The 26,702-nt window shown below is 35.4% G+C and overlaps 5 protein-coding genes across 7 annotated transcripts in view; 2 read left to right on the top strand and 3 right to left on the bottom strand.

Moving 5' to 3' along the window:
• Positions 1-18: 18 nt before the first annotated feature.
• Jwa (PRA1 family protein Jwa) lies at positions 19-3,740 on the bottom strand. 2 transcript variants are annotated; one of them, XM_011639091.3, is made up of 4 exons: positions 3,179-3,740; positions 2,019-2,236; positions 1,788-1,901; positions 19-619 (listed from the first exon to the last, which is right to left on the bottom strand). In XM_011639091.3, exons 1-4 carry the CDS (start codon positions 3,376-3,378, stop codon positions 561-563), a joined length of 591 nt encoding a protein of 196 aa, XP_011637393.2. In that variant the 5' UTR covers positions 3,379-3,740; the 3' UTR covers positions 19-560. The 2 variants fall into 2 exon arrangements, 1 of the variants encoding a protein (XP_011637393.2); XR_016140180.1 differs by lacking the exon at positions 19-619 and adding an exon at positions 653-1,646 and having other exon boundaries at positions 1,677-1,901; positions 3,179-3,739.
• A 2,047-nt stretch (positions 3,741-5,787) lies between these two features.
• On the top strand, positions 5,788-8,036 carry LOC148935765 (uncharacterized). Its single transcript, XM_089080675.1, has 2 exons — positions 5,788-6,525; positions 6,652-8,036. Exons 1-2 carry the CDS (start codon positions 6,024-6,026, stop codon positions 7,929-7,931), a joined length of 1,782 nt encoding a protein of 593 aa, XP_088936801.1. The 5' UTR covers positions 5,788-6,023; the 3' UTR covers positions 7,932-8,036.
• A 1,696-nt stretch (positions 8,037-9,732) lies between these two features.
• On the top strand, positions 9,733-13,483 carry LOC148935764 (uncharacterized). Its single transcript, XM_089080674.1, has one exon. It carries the CDS (start codon positions 9,733-9,735, stop codon positions 12,127-12,129), a length of 2,397 nt encoding a protein of 798 aa, XP_088936800.1. The 3' UTR covers positions 12,130-13,483.
• Positions 13,484-14,332: 849 nt separating this feature from the next.
• Rpn7 (regulatory particle non-ATPase 7) lies at positions 14,333-16,755 on the bottom strand. The gene is made up of 5 exons (XM_011639092.3): positions 16,506-16,755; positions 15,895-16,246; positions 15,485-15,813; positions 14,842-15,010; positions 14,333-14,698 (listed from the first exon to the last, which is right to left on the bottom strand). Exons 1-5 carry the CDS (start codon positions 16,648-16,650, stop codon positions 14,524-14,526), a joined length of 1,170 nt encoding a protein of 389 aa, XP_011637394.2. The 5' UTR covers positions 16,651-16,755; the 3' UTR covers positions 14,333-14,523.
• A 2,459-nt stretch (positions 16,756-19,214) lies between these two features.
• The window catches only part of Tdg (Thymine DNA glycosylase), a 117,458-nt gene continuing 109,970 nt past the window's right edge, over positions 19,215-26,702 (bottom strand). For both annotated transcript variants that reach the window (XM_089081059.1, XM_089081060.1), the window contains exon 9: positions 19,215-26,699. In XM_089081059.1, coding sequence (XP_088937185.1) covers positions 24,705-26,699 — 1,995 coding nt within the window. In that variant the 3' untranslated portion in view covers positions 19,215-24,704. The remainder of the gene's footprint in view (positions 26,700-26,702) is intronic.

Genomic DNA, 26,702 nt, shown 5'->3' with positions numbered 1-26,702 from the left:
TTTATGAAAACAATCTGCCATGTGTTTTACATATATTATTTATATATATATATATACATATATATACATACAAATTAATTTAAAATATGTTTTCAAAATATAAACATCATATATAGATAGATTCAGTCCTTTGCTTTTTAAATATGGATATCACATATATGTATATCTAGCATGTATTATATGCTAGAATATTATTCGTTGTATATAGCATTAAAAAAATAGCTATTTCTTTGTTAAACAATCTTAATAAAAATCACAAGAAAAAAATAACAATTCTTAATATAAATATATAAATTCAATATTTGATGTTGCAAACCAATATTTGGTATTGTAACATGATGATTTTACTAAACAATTAACATAATTAAAAATCATATTAGGTAGATCATTTTTTCCCGTAGATAGCCCTCAAATTTATATTCTAAAAATATTACAAATTTATTTCAACGTAACACTGCGCGAGACACTAATCCAATTAGAGCAGCAGTGGCAGCGAATATTAATGATTATCGACATTGATTTTTGTCACTTTAACAGAACTTGATGTGCAAAGCAGAATATTAGTGAGGCGATTGCATGAGTGATGTCTGTGCGCGCAAGGTCATACCAGTTACGTCTTCTATATAATGGAATAAGAAAAAATAAGAGAATATTAGATATAGATAATAATATAATTCATAAATAATAGATTCTATATAATAGAATTAAATAAACAATAGTTATAGTTAATAGCATTAAATAAACAATAGTTAAATAGTGTGACTTTGCTAAAAATTAATATAAGGATGATTATACATTTAACTTAGTTTTTTTTCAAAAGTTATAAACAAAATTCAACGTTAATGAATAAATTCAACAAAATTTGAAATCAAATATGTTACAAGAAAAATTAAATATGTTACAAGAAAAAAAATTATATACGATCTACATTATTAGTACACACAAATAGCTTTTGAAAAACTTTTGTGAAGAAAGTGATACATATTCTGGAGATAACATTAATTTTCCTTTAAAAAATAAGAAAGATAATTCAAGTACTTTTATTCGTATATATATATATATATATGTCTCAATACATATAATGATTATATAATGATAATCTTCATAAAACAGAGATTTTATATGGAATCAACACAATAATGTTTAATATAATATCTAAACTACATATTTCTTAAGATATATATATCATTAGTAATAAACATATATATTCAAAGACAATGCTCTGAATATTGTACATTGTATATATACATATGTTGTGGATAAAAAGAAAATGCTATCCAAAAATAGTAAATTACAATATTAATAAATAATAAGGTTGTTACTTTCATCCACAATGTCAGCAAATATATAGATTTTTTCATTAATTTTTTTTAATATTATAACATATTAAGCATTTAAAATATAACACATACACATTAAATATTATTTAGCGACTAGTTAAGAAAATATGATTTTACAATTAACAATATATTGATTTTATTCTTGAAATAATTTTTGAAGCATCAGAATTTCTTTCTTGATTGATATTGTCTATATCCATGAGAAAGGGCATAGCAATATTGAAAGTAAATATATGTATCTTTCAAGCTTGTTTAAGGCATATTTATAAAAATAGATGTCAAAGCTCCATATATATATATATATATATATATATATATATATATATATATATATATGGATTGATATGATGTAATTGTTAATAAAATTGCAAAGCATTTCTTGACTTATTTTAAGAACATAAAAGTAAAGAAATATAGAAATTTATGAAAAGAATTCTTCTTCCATACCAAGATGTCCCAGAAATACACCCATTGGAGTTCGTTTCAAACCAATTCCCTCGATCTTATTGACGATTTTGTTTTTGATATTCCTTAATCTCAACGAAGCATGTATAAACGTTACTGAAAATATTGATATAAAGATAACAATGAATTAATTTGACTCTTGTCAAAGAAGATAAAATTAATATGATATAAAATATTTAATGATGATATAAAATATTTAAATGTCACATTTACCACAGAAAGGTAATAGAATGCCCAGCAAGAAAACTAGGAGAGATCCCAAAGTATATGTTATAAAACATCCAGCAAATATTATAAACAATACTCCAACCACGGGATACTGCCTTTTGAAATTATGTATTGTACTTCCTTCCATAGAAACATAGGCAAATGTAACCAAGATCGCCGTCATCGCCAACATGCCAACCAACATTTTCACAGGATGCAACAATCTATATAAAAATTCATATAAACAAACCAATAAATAGAAAACAAAAAAATTTATATTAAAAATACAGCAAAATATTTATATGAGAATTTCAATAATGTTATTAATTCAGTAGTACTCAAACTGTACTCAATAAAATAAAAAAATTATATATCTAAAATAAAATCAAAAATAAAAACTTATATATCTAAAATAAAGCAAAAGAATTTTAAGAAGTTAAAAAGAGGAAAAAAAGTTCAAGATTGTTGGATGGCTTTCAAGGAAAAAATATATTTATATCCATTTCTATTGGATTAACTTTGATTTAATTTATTCTTTTTTATTTTTTATTACTTATAGAAATATAGAAGAAAGATAAAAATAAATTAAGCTGAAGATACAATCAAATCCAGATAGCCAAGCATAATTTAACATATGTATAAAACAAACTAATGCATTGCAAGTTGTGATGTTGCTGTGAATTAGCAACATTGGAACTTATGTGGAATTGAATTAGCAACAGGAAAATAAATACATATTAGTTAATGAAATTTTAAAATCAAACGTTAAGAAATAATAATATATTGTGTTGATAGCAAACTGACAGTCATTCGTTGAAAGTAGTGCACACATGACAACTTGCCATCAATTTGCTTACAATGAAGACTTTACAAAACAATAGACAGACAACAAAGTTTATGGAAACACTTTGTCCTTAGATTCCCGAATTAAATATAGCATGCTTGATAGCAAAATGACATGTTCTCATTTGACTATCTAAAAAGTCTTACTACAAATGCTTCGAAGCATTTGATTGACTAATAAAAAAATGTTTCAAAACATTTGTAGCATCGAGTTGACCGCACCCTAACATTAAAATTAATTTATTAATAGAAATGAATATAAATAAATATTAATCTTACAAAACAAAATATAAAATAACAGACAGCATTTGAAAACCACTCACCCAACAATAAGAAAAATGATGACAGACATAAACAAGTAATTAGTCTGGTAGTATAGGAGATTGTTGACTACCCGGTTGCCCCACTTTTCCAAGTCCTTGAGATTTGGTATTTGGAAGCGCGCGGACTCCAGGAGGAAATCGTCCAAACTGCGCAACGGCGGCAGCTCCAGGTCGTTGCTTACTAACTTTGTTTTATCCATCGTAGCGTCGAAATGTACCGTTATCCTCGACAATTCTTTCGCTAGATAAGCCGGCCTTCCCTCGCGACCGTGCCGTCGTCGACCGGTATTTTTGGACGATGACGAGTTCGGCGACGAATGTCATGCGACGCCGACAATGCGAATTGTCGTCGAGCAGAAACAATTAATTGATTTGACAATTAATTGCTTTGGAGCACTCTCTCTCTTTTCGGAGCAATGTGAATCGAGCCAAAGAGTTGGAAAAACGCTTCGAGGAACGCTTTCTTCTTATATAAACGAATTGTAGCTGAATTGTGTACCAAGAAACTACGTTCCTTCAAGGGGAACCAAGGGGGGGAAACTATGTCCCCCCGAGAGGTGGCATATCGACGGATATCGTAATCTTCGGTAAAACAGCCGGTGCTTATTGGGCGGAAAAATTGCCTGATTTCCCGCGATATTCAAAACGAGGAAAACTTGTATTTTACTTTACGTTGATTTCGCGATTGAATAAATATTTTGAATATTTAAATATAATAATGCCTAAAATAAATAATTATCTCTGAAAGAGATGCTTGTGAAATATTTAAAACGTATGAACAAGATGAACGGAAAATAAGAAAGAAATTAAATGATAAAATAAAATAATTAAAAATATTTAATTAAATTTAAAATTATGAATAAAGATTTTTATATTCCTTTTTATTCCTAATTTTATTATATAAACACACAATTATATCATTATATGTATTTATTATTACGTCTTTCTTACGATTACAAGAGTGATCTCCGATCTAGTTCTCTTCATGATCAGCTTGCTTGATTCAAATCTCTTACAGAAATTCAATTTAATATTGAAAATTATTTATTTTGAATAACTAAATACTAAAAGCATCGAACAACAGTATTTTTAATATTCAAAATAAATAATTAATCACCACCTTTTAGTATTAAATTTCTATAACGGATACTGAAATTAATTTTAAAATTTTAAAGATTGGCTTGTATTACGGAAGTTATATGTTTAATTGCTAAAATTTGAACATCTAATTTGTAATAATATTAGTTTTGATTTATTATTATCTTTGTTTTTTTTATATTTTTAGTAGACATTACGCTGCGCGCGCGCTGTTTATCTTTTTCAACACAAAAGCAAAAATTAATTAATATAAGGTTGGTTTTTTGTTCCTGCACGAGGATTGCACTAGTTCAATAGTTCAGTTCAGTTCAGTTCTAATAAAAGCATTTTTTCCATTTCTTTCAATAGCTGTCAAATCGTGTGTTTTCTGCTTAAACAGGCTTCATTTCACGTGCCTTTTACAGAATTTATTGACATCAGGAAGGGAAAGGATAGCAGCGGTCCATTTTTACAAGTATCTTAAAGCCATATCAGGTGTTATTTTAATCAAATATCTTTTTATTTGCGAAACTACGCAAAATGACGCAATAAACTTTATCGTGTGTCGCAAGAGTATCAAGCCAATCAGCAACAGTAAATAATCAATCACGGAAAAGAGCCAACAATAAACTTCGAGATATGCGAGTATCAATTTAACATTTCCTTTTTTATAAAGGAGGATGACAAAAAATTGATATTTGATTTATATTTAAAATTGCACTTCCATTATCAATCTGGTAAAATGTGTAATAAGAATTATGAAATTTCGCAGTATATAATAATATTATTAATATTATTAACGTTATAAATATGAATGCTTATATACGCTATGAAACAATAAATCATGAATCCAATATTATATTATGAATTCATTGTTTAGATATTTAGATCGATAATCGAAGTCATCAAATTTGATAATAAAATTTTTTCAAAACTGATGATTTAATAATATTTAATTCTGACCGGATTGTTTTTGTAACGTAATCAATCTGCTGTATCAGTATCTATTCGTTGCAAAAATAACAACTTTGAATATAAGTGGATTTCTTCATATACAATGTATTTTTATAATTTAAACAACTGCACAACGAAATAGAATGATAGATTTTTAACTCAATATAATATCTCTCTCTAAAAATAGTTCTTTAAGAAAAATAGTTCTTTAAGAAAAATAGTTCTTTAAGAAAAATAGTTCTTTAAGAAAATGGAATATTAGAAGTACCTTATCATATCATATTTTTGTCAGTCAGCACCGATAAATATTATCTATTAGGTATATAAAAAAGTTCTGAGCTTTATTTCTGAGCTTTATTTCATACAACCGAAATAACAATTAAAATTTTATATATCTTCCCGCCCTTTTGCGGTTTTAAAGCGTTGACATTTGGCCTTCTAAAATGCCATACGATTTGGCGTTTGATACATATAACCTCAAAAATCAATAGTGTTCACGAGACGGAGATAGATGGCGGTTTATGAGGTGCGGACGTGTTCGAGTGGTGTCTGACGGTTTTTTAGTGTTAAATACCCTCGGAATAGGTAAAACAGCTCTTTTTAGAGCTTAAAAGATATATATTGAAGTGTAGTAATAGGATATATCAAGGTACGGGAACAACAATAGGGCAATATAGAAGAAATAAGGGATTACGAGGAGCCCCTGGGTGAGGGGCGGAGAGAGGAGAGAAGAGGAAGTATAAGTTTAACACTGAGAGAGAATGAGACGCTTAGGAGAACAATAAGGAGACTCGAGGCAAGATTAAATGTTGAAATGAACGAAGAAAGTAACAAAGGAAAAAGGCCAGCGACGGAGGACACTTTGGACCAGTTGATGATAGATACGACTAACATTGAGAACGAAAATGAGGAATGGAAAATCGTAGATAGAAAAAAGAAGAAGGCAAGAAAGCAATTGTTACAGACCGAGAAGAGCGCGGGAGAAACCTACAACCCGAATGGCCAGAAGGCATGTGATATAGGAGAGGACCAATCGGAAGAGGAAATGGAAACGGAGGGAGAAGGAGATACGGTACCAACGGCGGACTGTAACAAAGGCTCGCAGTCAGCAAGTAGCAGCGAAATGCAACAGACAAACAGTATGAATAACGTGACAATGAGTAACGAGCAAAGAAAAAGGGAAGTATACGTGAGGGAGGAAGGTGTGCTTAAGCACATTAGTGAGATAGATGTGTCTAAGGTTAGTAGGAAATTGGAATTCGAAGAAAATTTCGGAAGTAACTACAAAGTGACACTAAGGATAATGGAAAGAGCAGGTACAGTTAAAAAAGATAGTAACTATTTTAAGGTTATGCATATGCTAAAAGATAAAAGAATATACCCCAAACGTATAATGATGAATGGATATAAGATGGCCACATTGTTTTTTCTAAACCCAATAGACGCAAATAGCGCTATCAAGAAGATCAACGAGGACAAAGAAAAAGAAGGATACAGAGCGGGAATAGAAGACCGTGACACGTGCTTCAAAGGTGTAGTACCATTATACCTGGACTCAATTTTGGACTTCTATGAATTACTCACAAAACCAGAGGATGTGGTGAGAATAGAAAGAATGATGAGAAGAAGATGGAACAAAGAGGAGAACAAGGTGGAATTCGAACCGGTTGATTCGGTGATAATCACTTTCAAGGGGATCCAACCCAGGGATAAGATAAGTTTCTTTAACGATCTAGCTGTGCTAAGGGTAAGACTATATGTAGCCCCAGTAATGCAATGCTACAAGTGCTTCAGATACGGTCATAGAAAGATACATTGCAAGAGCGAAGAATATTGTATCAATTGCGGTGAAAAAGCACACGGTCATTGTGACAAACCAACAAAATGTCGCAACTGTGGAGAGGGGCATAAATCTACGGACAGGAAATGTGACGTTTATGAAAGAAACCAAAGGATCAAAAAAGTAATGGCATATAATAATGCTTCGTATAAGGAAGCTATTGAAATCCTGGAGGGTAGTGAGGAAGGCCCAACAGAGGTATATGACAGGTATGAAAAACCAAACAAGTGGTCTCTCCTTAATAGACCAGGACAGAGGGCGAATCAGAGACAAAAACCTCTGTATAGGGACAAAGTGATAGGTAAGGAAAACAACAGGAAAGGAAAAGGAAAGGAAGATGAAAAGGGGGGTGTAGATGACACAAGCAGTGATGACCTATCATACTACTCACCGAACAATTCCGGATCCCTAGGACGGGAAAAGAAGAGGGATGACGGGAGAAAAAGGACAAAGGTACCTATAGTGAGGACCAACTATTATGCACGGTTTGACACTAGAGAGGGAGAAATTACGAAGGAAAAGAGAGGAATAGCACATGAAAAGGAAGGAAATCTGACAAACTTCCCTAGCAACGAACAGGAGGGCTACTCAATAGGGAAGGCAGTAATCACGGAAAATGAGAAAAGAAAGGAATTCATAGCCAGACTGTTGGTGGCAGCAGACAAGGACTGGGATTTGAAATCCTTGTTGGAACAAGCACTGGACGAGCTTAAACGAGATAAGAGATGGGAAGGAGACCAGATGATCGGAGAACAAGATAAGGAACAACATCGGAAGGACATTATACGAGACAGAAACAGGATATATAGAGAAGAAAGAAAATACAGAGAAAACAGGATAGTAGAAAGAATGAGACAGGAATTCGGGAAGGGCAACGAATAGCTCAAAAGACGTACCATAGCAATAAGTTAAAAACTAAGAGTTAAACTAGATTAAATTAAATTAAACTAAGAACCGTTTACAGAAATTTAAAAAAAAAAAAGAAAAGGAGACTATTAGACAATAAGATTAGCAATAAGGTAGCTCATAATTGATACGCCATATAGTACAATTAGAATCATAGATAACCTATAAGACTGATACTTTTTGTTTTCTTTTTAAAATTTTATTTTTTTAGATTATTTTATTTCAGTTATATTTTAAATATATTTTATTTGGTTTTTCGTTTTATTTTTTATTATTGTTACTTTACAAGAAAGGCCACTATGAAGATTTTATTTAGAGCAATGTTTTTCCTTTTTAAAATAATTAAGTTGCTATTTTATTATTATTATATTCATACATAATGGCCCCAGTCACAATATTAGTATGGAATTGTAGAGGGATCAGAAATAAAAAAGAAGAATTGGCCAGGAGAATAGGAAACTATGATATAGCGGTTATAACGGAAATTAAACAACCAAAGAACATCCCAATATATTTTACAGGCTACAAAACATATAGAACAGATAATCTAGACAGTAAAGGAGGAATAGCTGTGGTGATACACAATAGATTAGAGTTCGATATTTTAAAGTGCCAGAAGGATATGCATGAATCAGTTGAAAGGTTGGGCATTACGATTAAGAATCTTTCAGAAAAAGTCAACATAGTTGCGGTTTACAGGAGACCAGGTATCAGGTTGAGTAAAACTACATGGCGAAAGATTCTTACAAACAATGTAAATAAATATAAAACATACTATGTTGGGGACTTTAATGCACATAATATTATTTGGAATTGCGGAGATACGGATGGAAACGGAGAAAACATGTGTGAGATAATGGATGAGAAGAATTTGGTATGTTATAATGACGATACAAAATCTAGAATGGGTATGGTAGACCAAACGTCTAACAATTTAGATTTAATACTGGGACCTATAGAGGATCTAGATAATATAAGGACATATCAGTTACAGGACTCCTGGGGCTCAGATCATTACCCAATTATAATGGAAATGGACTATGAGATTGCCAGCTATATTAAAAAGACGAATAGAATCTCATCCAATAAGACAAAAAATGGGATGAGTATAGTGGAAAGGTTACTGAAATATGGGAAAAAACAAGAAAAGCATTAAATTTGGATTCAGGAGACAAAGACATGCGGATAAGATATAACCTACTATGTGAAAGTATAAAAGCGGCCATAGAAGAGATCACCCCGAGGAGAAGAGGCAACAAGAAAGAGAATAAAAAGAATAAGATAAATAATAAAAGAGCAAACCCAGTTAAATGGTGGGATGAGGAATGCGAAGAAGTGATTAGAAATAAGAAAAAGGCACAAAAGAAATTTGTTAGAAAAGGAACGATGCATGCATATGTAGAATACAAGAGGTGCAGAGCCATAGCGAGAAAAGTGATCAAATTAAAAAAGACTCAGAACTTTGAATCATTCTGCACATCTATTAACAAGAACATAAGTATGAACTATGTTTGGAATACGATGAGGATATTTAGGAACTGCAATGCGAAGATAGAATGGAACAAGTGGAAGAGCAGGAACAGAGAGGAAAGTATAAAAGAAATGATAGAAAAACTAGCCCCCCCGGCCGCGGAAAATCCGCCGATGGAATTTAGAAGAGAACGGGAGGAGGGATTAAGATGGAAGGACAATTTTACAGCAGCGGAATGGAAAAGAGCATTAAGAATGATAAGAAAGAAAGAATTCAGCACCTGGAAGGGATGGTATTGAATATGATATGATCAAGCGGTTGCCATATAGAATGCAACAGGAAATGTTAATGGCACTCAACGATATAAGGAAGAGGAATCAGCTACCAAAGAGCTGGCAGGAATATCAGGTGATTTTCATAGACAAACCAGGGCAAGAGAAGGTCAGACCGATAGCGCTAGCGTCTTGTATAGGTAAAGTAATGGAGAGAATGGTAAACGAAAAGTTGGTATGGTGGGTAGAAAAGAATAATTTATTAAACAGGGATCAAAATGGATTCAGAAGAGGGAGGTCCTGTGCAGACAACTTGACGCAAATCACCACTGACATCAGAAATGGATTCTCTAGAGGGGAATACACTACAGCGCTATTTGTGGACGTAACCGCAGCCTATGATAACGTAGATTTAAACATACTCATCGAGAAGTTGAAAGAGATAAGGTGCCCCAGCGACATAGTAAGATTTGTGTATGCATGGAGCAGGGTCAGGTACACCCAGTTTATTGTATCTGGAGAAGAAATTGTAGATAGAAGGGTCTATAAAGGTCTACCGCAGGGGGCAGTGCTGAGTCCACTGCTGTACTCAATATATACGAGGAATATTACAGAAAAGTTAGGAAGGGGAATACGAACAATTCAATTTGCAGACGACATTGCTATGTACACCACAAGCACAAACAGAGAAGCAAATACCCTAGCAATTCAAGAGGCGGCCAATCGACTGGCCAACAGATTGGAGAAGTTGGGACTGGAACTAGAGCCAAGGAAAACGGTTCTGGTGGAATTCAACAAGCAGGGAGTACGAGATAAAAAAGTGAAGATAAAGTTGGGAGAGGTGGACATACATAACAATGTAGGGGCAAGATTCCTAGGACTATGGTTTGATAACAGGGTTAACTTCCAACATCAGGTTGAACTGGTCAGAGGCAAGGTTAAGAAGGCTAACGGCCTCATGAAATATCTAAACAAAAAAAGAAGAGGTATGGAAGTCAATACGGCATTGCTGTTATATAAAAGCATGGTAAGATCAGTAGTGGATTATGGTTTATTTATTTACTTCCCTAGAGAAGCCAACCAAAGATTGAGAATAGAAAGGACTCAATACGCAGGTCTCAGGACAGCATTAGGTTACAGAAACAGCACACCGAATAATGTAATTATAGCGGAATCAAAAGTTATGCTGTTACAGGATAGAGCAGAAATGCTAGCGAGGAATTTTCTTTTAAAAATAATGATATATGGAAGTGAAGAGATGAGATTGAGAATGGATCAACTGGAGGCAAACGAAAACTATGAACGCTACATCAGACCCACATCGAACAGAAGTTGTTTGGGAAATGCCTGGTCGAGGATAAAGTGGTTAAAGAAACAGGCAGGAGAGGGCAGAAAATTCGAGACCTTTGAGACGGATTACGAGGAAATCACTGAGGAAATAGAAACGGACAAATACACAGCGAAACAATGGAAAAGAAAGATTCACACGGATAGACAGCTGATAGAAAATATCATAGAAAATAATAAAATGAGAGGGACTACCAAGGTAAGGTACACTGATGGCTCTAGGGGGAGAAAGAGTAAATCTATAGGAGTGGGATTAGTTATAGAAGAACAAGAAACAGCATACAATATAAGCCTGCCAAAAGAATGTTCATCATTCACAGCAGAAGCCTTTGCAGTTAAAACCATGCTGGAATTGATATATCAGGAAAAAATAGAAGAAAGACGAAACTACATAATCCTCACTGACTCAATGTCAACTATACAGGCCTTAGAGAACAATCTACTTTCGGTATACAAAAATATGTATATAATAAAAGCCAGATCCCTATATAGGAAAATAATCAAAAACAAGAAATGCAGGATCATTATAGGATGGGTACCTGCACATGAAGGGATCAGGGGTAATGAAATGGCAGACAAACTGGCGAAGGAGGCTTCCCAGGAACCCTCCTCGGAGGAAATCAAGGTCCCATATAGTGACTTCAGAAGCATTTTTAAACGAGAATTATGGAACAATACACAAAACAAGATCATAAAGGACGCGGAGTACAAAGGAAAATTTTATTTTGAGAATTTTTACAAAAGAAAAAGAAGAAAACCTTGGTTCGGTAATACTAACGAGGAAAGGTATTTTATAGTATGCATTAATAGAATCAGATCGAATCACTTTAATCTGAATGAATCATTAGCCAGGAAAGGGTATATAGAGGACGCTAGATGTGATTGCGGTAATGAGAGTGAGAGTCTGGAACATGTGGTGTGGAAGTGTGTGAGATATGATGAGGAGAGAGTGGGGATGGACTTGGAGCTGAGGGGAATGGGGGTGAGGGAAGAGATTAACCTAATGGACGCAATAAGAGAACTGGATTGGATGGTGTTGAAGTGTATTTACAAGTTCTTTAGAAAAATAAATAGAATCATTTAATGTAGGATACAGAGAAACCTAGAAAGGAATCAGATAAACCTGTGTCATATAACCCCAGGGTTGAAGACACATAGTCGGGAATATCCGACGTCCTCCAACCGGAGAAAAAAAAAAAAAAAAAAGTGTTCACGATGGCAATAACAAAAGAGCATATTCGATTTTCCATCCACTTCGCGTTTCATCTGAAGAAAAATGCTGCTGAAGCCACTGCAATGATTTGTGCTGCATATGGAGAGAACGCTGTAAGTCATGTTACATGTAAAAGATGGTATCAAAAATTTCGCCAAAGAGATTTCAGTCTTGAAGATGAACCGCGTGCTGGACGCCCTCAAAAGATTGAAACGGACGAATTGCAAGCACTGCTGGATATAAACTCTGCGCAAACTGAAAAGGAGCTTGCAGAACAGCTTGGCATTAGCAAATCATTTCCGTACGTTTACATACGATGGGAAAGGTTCGGAAGGAAGGCAGATGGGTTTCCGCATGAATTGTCCGAAGACAACAAAAATTGTTGGCGTGACACTGCACTCACTTTGCTTTCAAAGAAAAAAGCGTTCCGGAAAAAAGATTTTCTGCACAAAATCATTACAGACGATGAAAAGTGGATTCTTTATGATAACCCTAAACCCTAAAGTAAAAAATCATGAGTTGACTCTGATCAATCTTCGACACCAAAGCCCAATATCCACGCTAAGAAGGTTTTGCTCTGTATCTGGTGGGATTGGAAAGGTGTGTTGTATTACGAGTTGTTACAACCAGGTGAAACAATCACGGTAGACCGCTACCAACAACAATTGACCAATTTGAGCGATGCATTAGAAGAAAAGAGGCCATTTACTGGCCAAGGACATCGTAAAGTGATCTTGCTTCATGACAATGCTCGATCACATGTTGCAAAAGCGACTCAGGATCATATCTTTGTGTTAGGCTGGGAACTTCTCCCGCACGCGGCGTATAGCCCAGACATAGCGCCTTCCGATTACTACTTATTCCGGTCGCTACAGCATCATTTGGCTGATACACATTTCGTGAGATTAGAAGAGATATGAAAATGCATTGATGACTTTATCGTTTCGAAGCTTCTATCAAGGAATTCGCAAGCTACCCGAAAGAGCAAAAGATCGTTGATGCAAACGGGGAATATTGCACTGATTAATATTTTTTTGTTTGTTTTTGAATAAAGATTGAATTTTACAAAAAAAAGCTCAGAATTTTTTTGTACACCTAACATATAAGCCATTTATTAGAATTGAGATTTTATCCTAATCTTTGTAAACTTTGCAAATAGTTTTATTTGATATGTATAAAGGTTCCTGAAAAAATGCAATAAAAATAAATAATATGCGAAAGCAAATCTGCCAATAATACTTTGTTCACTTTCAATATAATTTTAGTAACTGTTTTCTATAGTATTTCTTAAGAATTTTCTACAAACAATACTTCTGACATATTCATAAATTTTTAATTCTACAAATATTGATAAATATTGATTAATTGTTTTCCTAACATTTTAGATCTAATATATATATTTTATCATTTGATCTCAGAATTGAAATCTAAAAACAATAACTTTCATGAACTAACCTTTTCACAACATTAATATAATAATTGTTTATAATATTAAATATATACACATCTCGAATGTTAATCGCAATTTTTATTTACGTACGCAAGGTAACTATGTTTGTTTAATTATGTTAAATTATGATAAAAATATATATGCATAATTATAATAAAAACATTTAATGTAATAGAAAAAAGAAATTTATTCCCATTCAAAATTGTTTTTCTAAATAAAAATATATCGGAATGACAGTAATTTTATTATTTTAAGTGCTTACCTGATATAAATTTTCTTAAGATCATTTTTTAATATATATAAATCATTTTTTAATATATATAAATATTTTCGATTAATAATGTACATTATATATTAGAAATTATTGAATATCGTACATATTGTTTTATTTATTCCATTGAATTATATAATACTGTACTTCGGTTTTTATTAATTATATAAAAAAAAACCAATTAGTTAATGTTCAGACTTACCTTGATCTCGAAAAGAATTTAATACTATTTAAAATTTCTTGAAATAATGTTCAACGATTTATAACGTACTGATTTCTGACGTGACGTTTTCTCAGTGACGTTGGGAATATTCAGGGCGCAAAAGTAGTATGTAAATAAATCATATTGCTCATTTCGCGAAGAATATTCATGTATGTTTACAAAATCAAATATGATATTTTTAGCTTTCTTTGTTATAAAATTTGAGTTAAAACTTGACATATAGATTTTTTTTAGTATATTTTAGTAAATACTCATATAGACGATCTTGATCAGTTTTTAAGACAATAGTATATATTCTTTGATTATACAAAATATATGAAATTAAATATTAATAACGCGCGATAATTTCTGCACCCTATTGAGCAGAAGATCTCCTTGCTTCACCATTGCTTGATATTGCCAATTCTTGCTGTCTGGTCGATTCGTTTCGACAACACCTCCAACTCGATCAACTTTACAATGCAGTCGGCCTGCTGCTATAAAGCGTGACAATTCTCTATAAAAAAGATATTAATAGATTTAAATACAGTAATCGATTTTTCTATGAACAGTAATTTTATAATTTTGATTAAATAATTGCGATTAGTAATAGCAACAAAACGATACTATTAAATAGAAATTGGTAAAAAAATCACTTACTGATCGATGTATTCCACTGTGACACCAAATGCTTCAGCCATATATTGGAGGGTTAAAGACCGATAAGATTCCAATAGCTGTGTATATGCGAGAATTCGCATCTCCCGAACATAATATCGATAATGAGGAAATATTAAATAATCCCGACGCAGCAATCCTTCAACGTGTGCTAAAAGAGTATTTCAATAATTATCAAAGATAAGATAAAATTTAATACATTGAATATCATGTTACTCATATTTAAGTGCCTATAAGTTTTTATAAGATTCTTTATGTGTCACTCATTTTTATATAAGTAATGTTTATTATAAGTTTTATTTATCTAATAGAAACAATTTTATACTAAGTATTTATAAGAATATTTAGAGTGACATGTGTGTCCAATATCTAGAATCTGATTAATAATCAATGGTACCAGATTCAGACTCAACTCTCATTCTTACATGTTTAAAAATAAATTTGAGAAATTTCTGAGATCTATGATTTCAAAGACTTTAGCCACTTTTGTAACAATAATTACTATTAAGAATATTTAATAATTATAATAGAATATTAATATATCATACAAAACTTAATAAAAACGACATTATACAACATATTATAATTATAACAATGTTCAACATGTCTCAATTTTCAAACTTACCAAGATTTTTGAAGAAATCCGCATAATGACAATTATACAATGAGAACAAATAATCTTTAACATCTGGATTACTGTGGAGAACCTCCAATATTTCAGATCCTTTAATGATTTTGTCTCTCAATTCGTTCCGCGGGAGACTTATCATGCTTAAGTATACTGTATATCTTACAAATGTATTATAATCCATGAGCTCATAACTGGTAAATGTACTGATTGTGTCTAAGAAGAAATTTGCAGCTTCCTTGAAATTACGAACCGCTATGCAATATACTCCTTGATAGACTTTCAAACGGTTTCGTCTATCCCAATCGCCACCTTCTTCTATCAAGCTGTAAAAATCCGAAGACATATCGATTACTATAAAGTATTTAATGATAAATACATCAAATTTTTTAGAGGTTTTTACTAACCTTTTAGCTTTCTCAATATTTCTGGTAATATGATCGTGATCCAAGTAGAATAGGCCAATCCTAATATTGTGAAATACAATATCTAATCTATGCCCTAATGAAACTGTCTTGTCATACGTTTTCCTAAACGCTGAGATTGCACCTTCTTTATCACCTATTCGACAAAGATATTCAGATTTCTTTAGGTTGGCTTCTCGAACTTCCATCTCGCCTAGATTTTTCTCAGCATCTTCGATAGCGTCATCAAGTTTTTTCAACTGCTCCGCATTATGTGCTTTCATTGTTGCAAGAAGCGCTTCGTCCACTGGCCAATTCAAGTCCTTACAAACTTCTTCATAGAATGGAGCCATATCTATTAAAAAAAATGCCATTATTCTTACATTTTATTTAAAATAAATAGATATTAGAAAGTAATGAGAATTACTAAATAATTAATAAATTAGCTATAACAATATCAGAGGTTATATTTCGAGCAGATGACGGTCTGACAGTCAATATAAAAAAAACAAAAAAATAATGATTTATCTCGAAATCAAATTGCACTATCAAAAATTACATCAAAGTTTTAGAAATAATACAAAACAAGCAGAGAGAAAAAGATGCAGTCTCACTTTCGGCTTTGATGGCATCTAGGAGTTTAGTCTTTAAGAAGGCATCATCCATGTGTTCGCGGAGACCCAACAGGAATTTAGTTTGCGCCAATTCCAGATTCGGATTCTTTTCCAAACCTTCCTCTTCCAAATTCTCCAGCGGCATTGTGAATTATATTAATATAAGAAACTACAATATTCACACAATGAGCTAACACTTTTTTAAACACTCCTTTAAAGGACAGGTTAGGATTTCTTGATGCGAGCGCTTCAATTGGACGTTTCAGTTTTAGAAGAGATGGCGCTACTATACTAACTCTTGCGGATATCTTATTTTTTTTAATTCGTTAACGTCCTCGGCAGAGGACACCATCATATTCTTGCTGCTCATTCCTATTCCTATATAATCTTCAATTTTTGCTAGTCATTCTTCCTTTCAATGTGAAGAATGTTGTAATTGTAATATTACTTCGAGTTAGAAATTCAAATTTTGTTTATTATTATATATTTTTGTTTATCATTACATTTGTTTATTACAAGAAATACTCTTTCCCACTTTTTAATAGGCTCGTGAAAATAATCAAAGTAATTTTATGTATTAATAGCAGAGTATATCATTGATTTACATTGGAAATTAAAATAAATTAGAATAATTGAGACTATATGTGAGAAATATAATAAAGATGCTCTCAAAAATATGCAAATGATTAAAGATTTGAATTAAAAATTTTTAATCTTAAAAGTTAAAATATCCCGCGCGATAAATTTTTCATGGTAACGAGGTAAAGGGAGAAGCAGGATGACAAACGCAACTCGTTTAACGAATCAATTTATTTATTTCTTGTTTTGACACAAACTGCCAATAAGTCAGGCAAAATGAGTTCGGGGAAAGAAAAAAATTCTGTCTCCACAGAATTCGTTTAAATATTTAAAATTTACATGAGGGATCTCTTTCTCTCTCACGCGTGCGAGAGATGTGGCTTTGTTCGTTCCGTTTGTCGTTTCGCCCGAAATTTGTTTCATTCTTTCGTTTCCTTTTTAATTCTAAATCTTCTCTCTCGAGACGATACTTCGCGATTATTTCCTTTCATTCGTGTTTCAATTTATTTTTCTTCACAACGATAGTGGAAGAGTGATTAGTAATGGGACAACGGCAAAAGTTGACTCATAGAAAAAAATGCATGAATTTCTATCGTAGCGATTTGATATCTGATTTCCATTACAGATTTTCTTCTTCCTTGTTTCTCTTTGAAGCAATCGGCAAGGTAATACAAGGACGCGATAGAACGACATTTATTTTCCGATCTTCCTTCGCGATGAAACGCGAAAGGCCCCTACGGCGAAAATTGAATACGACGATTTCTTCCGAACACAGCCCTACGGAACCATTTATTTTTTGAAAAATTATTCTAGTGCTAATCTCTTGTAATTACATTCGCATAGCAAACTGCAAAATTTCTCGAATTTCTCAGTAAAAGGAGTATTCCTAAAGCTATGCTAAAATTTCATTCGTTTAATATCGAAAAGTTTCCATAATCCTGTCCGTCATAAAAATTCAGCCGATTTGAACGCGATCGCAAAGAGCGAGCTTTCGGATAGTTGTCGTTTTTTCTGATTCGCGAATTTCGTTGATCGCGAAATCAAAATCGAGATGAAGAAGGAGAACTGAAATCGTACGCAATCAAGAATGATCGAAGAATAAAAGTCGCAAGTTTGCCTTTCAATCGAGGATCGCCCGATCGGATTCCTCGTTTTTCGGTCTTGTCGATTCGAGACAATCATCGCCATACTGGTCTCACTCTTGTGTGCAAAGCAGCAATTGTTTTACATTAATGTTTTACATTAATGTTTTTATATTAATTTTTTTTCTATTATTCTTCTTTAAAACAACACACGATCGTACGTCCAGCAGTTTAGAAATTTAGTTACGCTTAGCGATTCTTTAATAATAAACGCGCACTTTGTCTGTTTATTCTTAGCTGACTTCGATAATAATCTAGACGATTAGCTCGTTAAAATGTTAGCCTTTTTGGAAATGTGGAAAACGGGCGAGGATGTCGGATTTTCGCGCGATTGCGCATACATCCGGACAAGTGAAATTCTTGACATGTACGAGCTCTCGAGACGCGTCTTCCAACTCTTCGAGCGAGATCCATCTGTCTGTTTTTCTCGATCGATCGTACACACGTGTACGCATAGATCTTATAGTATTGGATACATGTTTTCCTTTAGATGGAAAGAGACAGTGGATGTGTCGTATCCTTTAGTTTCCGAAAGTACACGAAGGATACAAGATATTGCTTTATCGCTCTATCATATAGAAACAGAAGGACAGAACATTACTCTCTCGCTCTATCAAACTCGGACCTCAATTTTAATCAAAAGGCACATCCAATACTACAAAATCTATGCATGTATGTGTGATTTAAAAAAAAAAAATATTGTTTTTCTCAAGAAATATCGGCCTACATATTCATTGAATGTTCATCAAATATTTACTAGACCTCCGAATATCCCGCAGCGTTATTAATCACCATTACGCTCCTTCGTATAACAGTTTGTTATAAAAAGGTGGTATGACATTACACCAAGGGATAGAGATCATAAATACATGCATAGTTTTCGACAAGTTGAGCGCCGAGTATGCCGTATACACGCACATTCACATACATTCCCTCCCCTATTTATCGTATCATTAGAAATTTCTTTTCTCGGGTAAAGAATACCATCTTTTTCGGTGTTATATCAGTAATGTATTTTGTAACAATTCATTTTTCACATAAAATATCGTAGTAGTACGAGCAGAGACATACAGATTTACATATTGCGGGATACTCGGGTATCCACTGAGCACCCAATATAACGTCCGTTGGAGATCTGCGTGGGCTTCGTTAGGATCGGGCGGCAAAGGAGCAAGGAAAAAAATTTATTATTTTTTTGTTTTTTTTTCATTCAAGTTATCATCTATCGACGAGCATCCGTCATCCTTCCTTATCCCGCGACATTTCGTAGGAGCGATGAATATTCGAGAAGTATACATTCGTTAATTCGATACAGAACACATCTCGATAGCCCGAGCGATCGCGACCCGATCGACGACAGAGTTAACGCGGATCCACGATACGGATCGACCGATCGTTCGAACGCACACGTAGATACACCATTACGTTTAATTAGTAGGTAGAATAATAGAGGTTCGAAGCGATTAAAAAATATGTCGGAGGCCGGCAACCCCGGCCCAAGCTCTCTTACTCGCTTACTTACTCTTGGATTTTGTTCTTTTTTTCTTTTTTGCTTTGTTTATTCGACACGTTCAACAGCGAATCCACACTTTTATAATATCTGTATAATATATATTTATACTTAATAGTAAAGTCCTTAATATAGCGATCAATTTACAATCAGTTAGTTAATTTGATTAATCGAAGAGTCAATTAATTATTAGTGCGATGGCGGATGCGCCGGTCACGACCGACCGGTTAGAGTTATGTGTATATAATCCTCATCTTTTCGATTGCGAATCGATGAACGTGTTGCGCGACTAACACACCGATGACACATATTATTCTTGGCCGCCGCCCGGATTCGAATTGGATCTCTGAAAAACATCTACTACAATAAACTTCGATCGTATGTACTCGTGACTCGCGATCGTGTCAGCGTGTTCTGTGTGTGTGTGTGTGTGTGTGTGTATGTGTGTATGCGCGCGCGTGTATAATATATAGTGTATAGTGTAATTGTGCGCGCGCGCGCGCGCGCGCGTGTGTGTGTGTGTGTGTGTGTGTGTGTTGAGGCCGATGATGGAACGAAAGAAACATCTATAATATAGACATCAGTTATTATATCAACGATTCTCTCATCTATACCCTGTGCATCATTTTAAATGTCTCGACACATCCTAGGTGATTTCACCCGAGATAAATGTTGCTCGCTTATCCTTACATGTAGTCAATATATAATATTTATAGTTTATTATTTATATAATATCTATATATATATATTTATATATTTATATATTTATATCTGTATATATATTTATAATCATGCCAGATGCGTCACTTTACAGCGTCGGTCTGCGACAAAGGAGGATGCCGATTAATGCCAGTTATAATATCTATTACGACTGCGTGTAAGTGTGCGTACTATGTATACGTGTGCATGTATGTATGTATGTATGTATGTATGTATGTATGTACGTGTGCCTGTATGTATACATGTGTATGTGTATGCGTATGATTATGTGTGTCCATTTTCATAATTCGTGTATTAACATATAGTGACTTTCTCGGCAAAATGCGAAACGCATAACAGAATATAATTAACGAGACAACGTAACGCGATTATGTTAATAACGACAGTAACGTATGTAACTCCACAGCGATATCGAGTTGTAACGATAAATAATAGTCAGAGTTGCAACGAGAAAACGGCGATGACTGTTGCGGGCGCGAGGTACGAAAATGGATGGCGTGGTGTGATAAACAAAGTTACACACGAATAGTCCCTTTCTTCTTCTGTCTCCCTCTTCTTTCTCTCTCTCTCTCTCTCTCTCTCTCTCCCCCTCCCCCCTCCCTCTCCCTCCCGTTAGGACTTACATCTTTTTACGTTAAGTAAGCTCGGCATCCGGTTGCGCGGGCAATCTTTTACCAAGTTATAATTCGATCGGCGAATTCCGTTTCGCGCGCGTTGCAAGGCCGATTCTATTAACATCGATTAACATCAACCTTAGTTTAATCGATTTTCTGTCTCCTTCTAGTCCTAGTTCTGCAGGAGGAGATAAATAAATTAAATTTCCCCATTTCTAAGCGATACGAGTCAAATATCGCGCGAATAAATATACCTGAAATTTGAAATTTTTAATGCACGAAAGTCTCGAAATATTAATGAAAAATGACACTTGAACGACACTTGAATTAGCATACCGACGTTTCATCTACAATTCAACAGTTTCTCTCATGCAAAATCGTCTCCATTTCATCCGATTTCAAGAAAAAACGAATGCGAAAAATTTTTATCGCGTGATATTACTTTTATATATTAAACATCGCACTTTTGAGAGAAATAATTTGTCTGAATATAAAGATTAAACTGTGATTAAATCTGACCAAATTTGACCATTGATGAAAATGGCCGTGCCATGATTGAAGACGCACCGGCACAATCGGACTTAATCTTTTCCTTACTATGTGTAGTAACTTTAACGATACAATGATCATAACGATTAATATTTACTCTATTAAAAAAAAAAAGAAAAACCCACTAAACTCATAAGTGGCGAGCGTGAGGGCGATGCGCGCAGCTCACAATTCGGTGATATTTTCTACGTTCACATCTCTCGCTAGAGCGCGACGAGGAAATGCAATTTCCCGCTGGAATAACGGATAAAAGTGAACATTGGAAAATTGCTTAATCTGGAGCACTTTGGTGTCCAGCAAAAAAGAGAAATGAATCAAATAAACAGTAGCGTATCTTTTATTCGAAAAAAACATCCGGTCATGCGAGTTGATGCAAATTGCAGATTCGCGTCTTCAAAACCGATGATGCTCCGACCGCAAAGGTACTTTAGTCGATTAATCGGTGATCGTGTTCTTGATCTATGTCACCGATATAATGACAAACACGGACTTATAAACGTCAGAAGATATGTAAAAACGTAATGTTATAATCTGGTTTTCGTCATTCCGATGGGTTCACAATTTGTCGTGTACTTTCTATTATTTTTACGCTTATTATACTAATAAGTAACTAATTCGCAATGAGTAATATCTCATTATGAAACAACCGAGCGAAAGTTATAAAATTCTTGGCGTACGTGAAACTTTCAAATTCCGCTAATAAGCTCAGCTCGGTCGAAATGAGAATGATTGCTCAACGTTGATGCTGTACCATCATGCCGGTAATGATCTAATTCAATTATTGCATAATGTATTCAGTCATATATTATAGTATCCATGGATATTTTCTTTTGACATCATTAAATTTAAGTTTGCTTTAATTCTTAATAAGAGTAGACATCCTTAATAATGTGAACAAAGAAACATAGACATTTACTAAATGGAATTTCTGAAAGATAAAGTTAACGCTAGAAATCATAGTCAACGTTACAAGATCCGCGACTTTAAATAATTAGGTTAAAAAAATTGAATTTTTTTTTACTTTTTCTTATGTGATTTTTTTAAAATTAAATTTATAAAAGATAAATCCCTTAACCTTTGTTTTGAGGAAATGCATAATGAATTCTTCGGTAATTCCTGCGTCAAAATTTGAATAATTAAAAAAAAGATATATAAATCATTGTTCTAAGAAATAATATTACGTGCATCATCACATAAAGAAAAGCGAATCGGTTTCTTAGACGATATTAAGATTATTCCGATGACATGAATACATGTCGTTATTTCAAGCGTTCAATAAGAATTAATTAATTAAATACAATAATAACAACAATACAACAGCCTAACAATAGTATAAGTCGCAATGCAATACATAAACACGATGAGTAAAAAAATGTCAATATTTCAATTATAGCTTATTTTCTATCGAGACGAAACCAATGTACATCTCGATTCAATTTCCGATTGAAAATATACTTTATATAATTCATTGCACTCTCATTATCAATAAATAATAGTATTAATATATCTTTTATAAATTATTGTTTCATAAAATAATTACTCTAATAATTTCAGCAACTTATAACATCAACAATTAATCAACAATAAAAAAGTTATAGAGACTTAATTTATATTGCATTATGATATTGCATATACTAATGCTCATCAATCAATGATATATAGATAAATTTAATAAAATAATGAAATACAGCCATTAATTTCTCCAACTGGAACTTGAACTCATCGAAATTACACTGGTTTCAATACCCGATTTAATTTTCCGGACTTCGTGTTTTACTCCATGAATGCATCGCGACGTAAGGCGATGTCGACGCGTTGCTTTTTTATTGACTTTCGAAGATAACAATTTATAATTGCAAATTAGTACAGGATACATGTACGCTCCCTATACCATTTGCAATCTTGAATGCCCTTCGAGACGCGAAAATGTGGAAATTCGCTTTTGATAGGCGTAAGTAAGTAAAGCTAGATGTGCTTGCAGCAATCGGTGTGGTGATCAATATCTGTTGATCGATATAGGAAAAAAGGACAACACAATTACATGCTTACATGCCAATCTCAGCTACGTCGGCCGAATTCATAATCGCGATCTATTTGACATTAAGGTCGTCATTTATCTGCATGGTTATCGGCATGCATGTCCGTGTAAGTGTATTTTAGCGATCGGATCGGTACAGAACGCGATCGGCGAACCTGATCTACCCGAGGCTTACGTTTCTCATTCGTTGCGTGTGCTGTAGTTGCATTTCACGAGCGGCTTTCCCATTCCCGAGCCGCGCACCCGTAATTATTCACGGCGTAATCACGTATCGAGAGCGTGATAAGAAAAAAAAAAAAAAATAGTGAGAGAAGCGTAGCGACGAAGTAGAAGCAGGATGCAGAAAGAGCGCATTACAAACGGGTAAAAACTGACAGCTGCGTACAGTGCCCCAAAATTGACGCCATATAGATACAATGTGGCGTATATGCCTCGGAGGCATTTTTGTCCCACATAATTTTTTCAAATCTTAATTTCAATTAATCGGGCTTCAGATTCTTAAAGTAATGTCAATCTTAAATAAAATACGTATTAATTTACTTGATAATAATTCGGATAAGAGTTCATTATTGCTATCAAAGTCTCGATGTCTTCGATGAGAGCATAATTGTACGTGTTCGTCTTCTGCCAATTCTGGGGTGTTTAGTACGTAGAGTCGGAAAGAGCAAAAGAGAGAGGGAGGAAAGAGAAAACTGCGCGACAGATAGATCGGCGAAAGATCGCGCGCGGATTGCAAGTAGCGACTCGTGGGATGATTCGCGAAGAAGTAGAACCTTAAAAAGGAAAACTGACGAGGGCGATGGAACGAGGATGATGCAGGGGGACGACGCGCGACCCCGACACGTTGAGAGCCGTGTCTTAAAGACGTGTGTAAAAATACGTAGAAAAGATAAACGTGGCGGATACGTGCGTCGCTCGCGTACGCGCACAGGAGGCGATCGGCAGGCGGAGGAGAGGAGGAGACGGGATGGGAGAGAGAAAGAGAGAGGATTATTGGGGCCTGGTGGTGGGTTGACGGTGATGAACAACGGCGTCTCACATCGATTATCATACACCGTCGTAAGAGAGGTCGACCGGCGGTCTGTGGTGCGACGGTGCGAGGTAGGACGGCGGCGTGGTGGTGGTGCTGGGCGCCGCGCCAGCCGTGCCGACGTAGCCGGGATAATTGGCGCTGGGCGCGTGTATGCCCGTCGGTGGCGCCGGGTAAGCATCGAACGAGCTCGAGTAAGAGCCATTATACGGATATGGGTTGGCCGTCATCGGGTGACCAAGAGCAGCGGATGGGTGCATGCCGCCCATACTGCTCATCCCACCGATTCCGTAGGTACGCTGCATCAGACTGGACGCGGCATCGATGCCGCCGAACAGATAGCCATTGGTCGAGCCCATCGGTACAGGGTAGTGTCCGGGGATGATGTTAGGATACGAATTACCAGGATGACTATGGTTCATGCTAGGTGTGTAGTTGCTAGAGGCGAGATTCTCTACTGTATAAGATTTGCTATGTTGTTGCTGCTGTTGCTGTTGCTGCTGCTGTTGATGTTGTTGTTGTTGCTGCTGTTGCTGTTGAGAGTCCTGATGATGACGGCCGTTCATGCCATATATACCTCCGTAACCCGCATCAGTAGGAGAATGATGCAGCGAGGAGGGATAGATTCCGCCACCCGGTGGCAAGGGTGGACTGTAATTGGTCATCCCGGTTGGTCCTGCCGGCATGCCACCGAAACCCGACATATAGGATTGATGATGAGCGTCCATTTTCTCCGCTAGACTATCATCGCCCGGCATACCCGGATGCGAATGCTGCAAACGTTGACTGCCGCCATCAGCTATGCTCGGGATCTGGTCTACGAGGGATTCTAAGTCGCTCAGGCTCTTAGACGCCACGTCCTGGCCGGAATTCCTCTTGATGCCGTATTGCTCGTGCGGATGGTGCGGTGACATGGACGTGTGAGTGGGCGTATGCGGATGGTGCGGCGGCGTTGGATGCGAGTGATGGGAGTGCTCCTCAGCGGTCTGGCTAAGAGGTGTCGGCGTTGTCTGATGTGGATGCGGATTATGAGCGTCTGGCGTCTGTTCGTGATAACTCATGTAGTTAGCATAGCTGTTGTGGGACGGTGTGCCGGGACTGCCATGGTGACCCGTCGGATCGGGCCCTCCGGCCGGATTGTACTGACGGTGGTCGTTACCCATATTTTGTTGCGACATGCTGGTGGGTGGCTCAAAGTCCGGATGCTCGACGCTGGGCGACGTCAAGGGTGATGGCTCGAGATTGTTCTCCGATGAGATCGCGGTGTTAATCTCTGACGACAAGTCCGAATGCGTGAACGACAACGACATGGACTTGGGGCTCTGGCTATAGTGCTGCAAATGCACTGGACTTTGCTTCGCGCTCATATTGTATGGACTATTATCATTCATGCCTTGGCCAAAGAAGCCATCGTTCATCGGTGGCTGCGGATACGGCGCCATATGCGGAAACGCTTTCGGAGGTGACATTAGCGGTGGTGAAAAGCAATTCGACACGTTACCATAATCATTTAGATGGCCCATCGCTTGGTGCTGTTGTTGCTGCTGTTGTTGTTCTCTCTCGCGATTCTCCCGTTCCAACTGTTTTTGCTGTTGATGTATCTTCTTCGGGCGACCGCGTCGCTTTTTGATAACCTCGCCATTCGCATCCAATTTTTCAGGATCTGGTGGCGGTTGATCCTCTGGGTTCTTGATCTTTTTTGGTCTACCACGTTTCTTCTTGCCAGGTATCATGCCTGATTCCTGCTTTATTCCCATACCGTTGATCTCCGTGATTCGGCTCTCACCGTCGGGCAAATCGTCAGCAAAAATCGGCTTCTTGTCCTCGATTGCCTCCTGTTCTTTTTTCTTGAGCTTCGAATCAGCAAATACGATATCCGATTCGTCCAAATGCGAGATTGTACCGTTCAGGTAGTCGCGGAATTTCTTCAATGCGGCGTAATATGGCACCTTGTCAGCAGCACGCGGTAGTTGAGCACACCTCGCGCTGCTTGAGGGCATAACCCACATATACTG

The sequence above is a fragment of the Pogonomyrmex barbatus genome, unplaced genomic scaffold (genome assembly GCF_055798465.1).
Source record: "Pogonomyrmex barbatus isolate J1 unplaced genomic scaffold, ASM5579846v1 scaffold4, whole genome shotgun sequence".
Taxonomy (NCBI): Eukaryota; Metazoa; Arthropoda; class Insecta; order Hymenoptera; family Formicidae; genus Pogonomyrmex; species Pogonomyrmex barbatus.
Note: the sequence above shows the minus strand (reverse complement) of the source record. Positions and strands in the feature narration are given on the sequence as shown.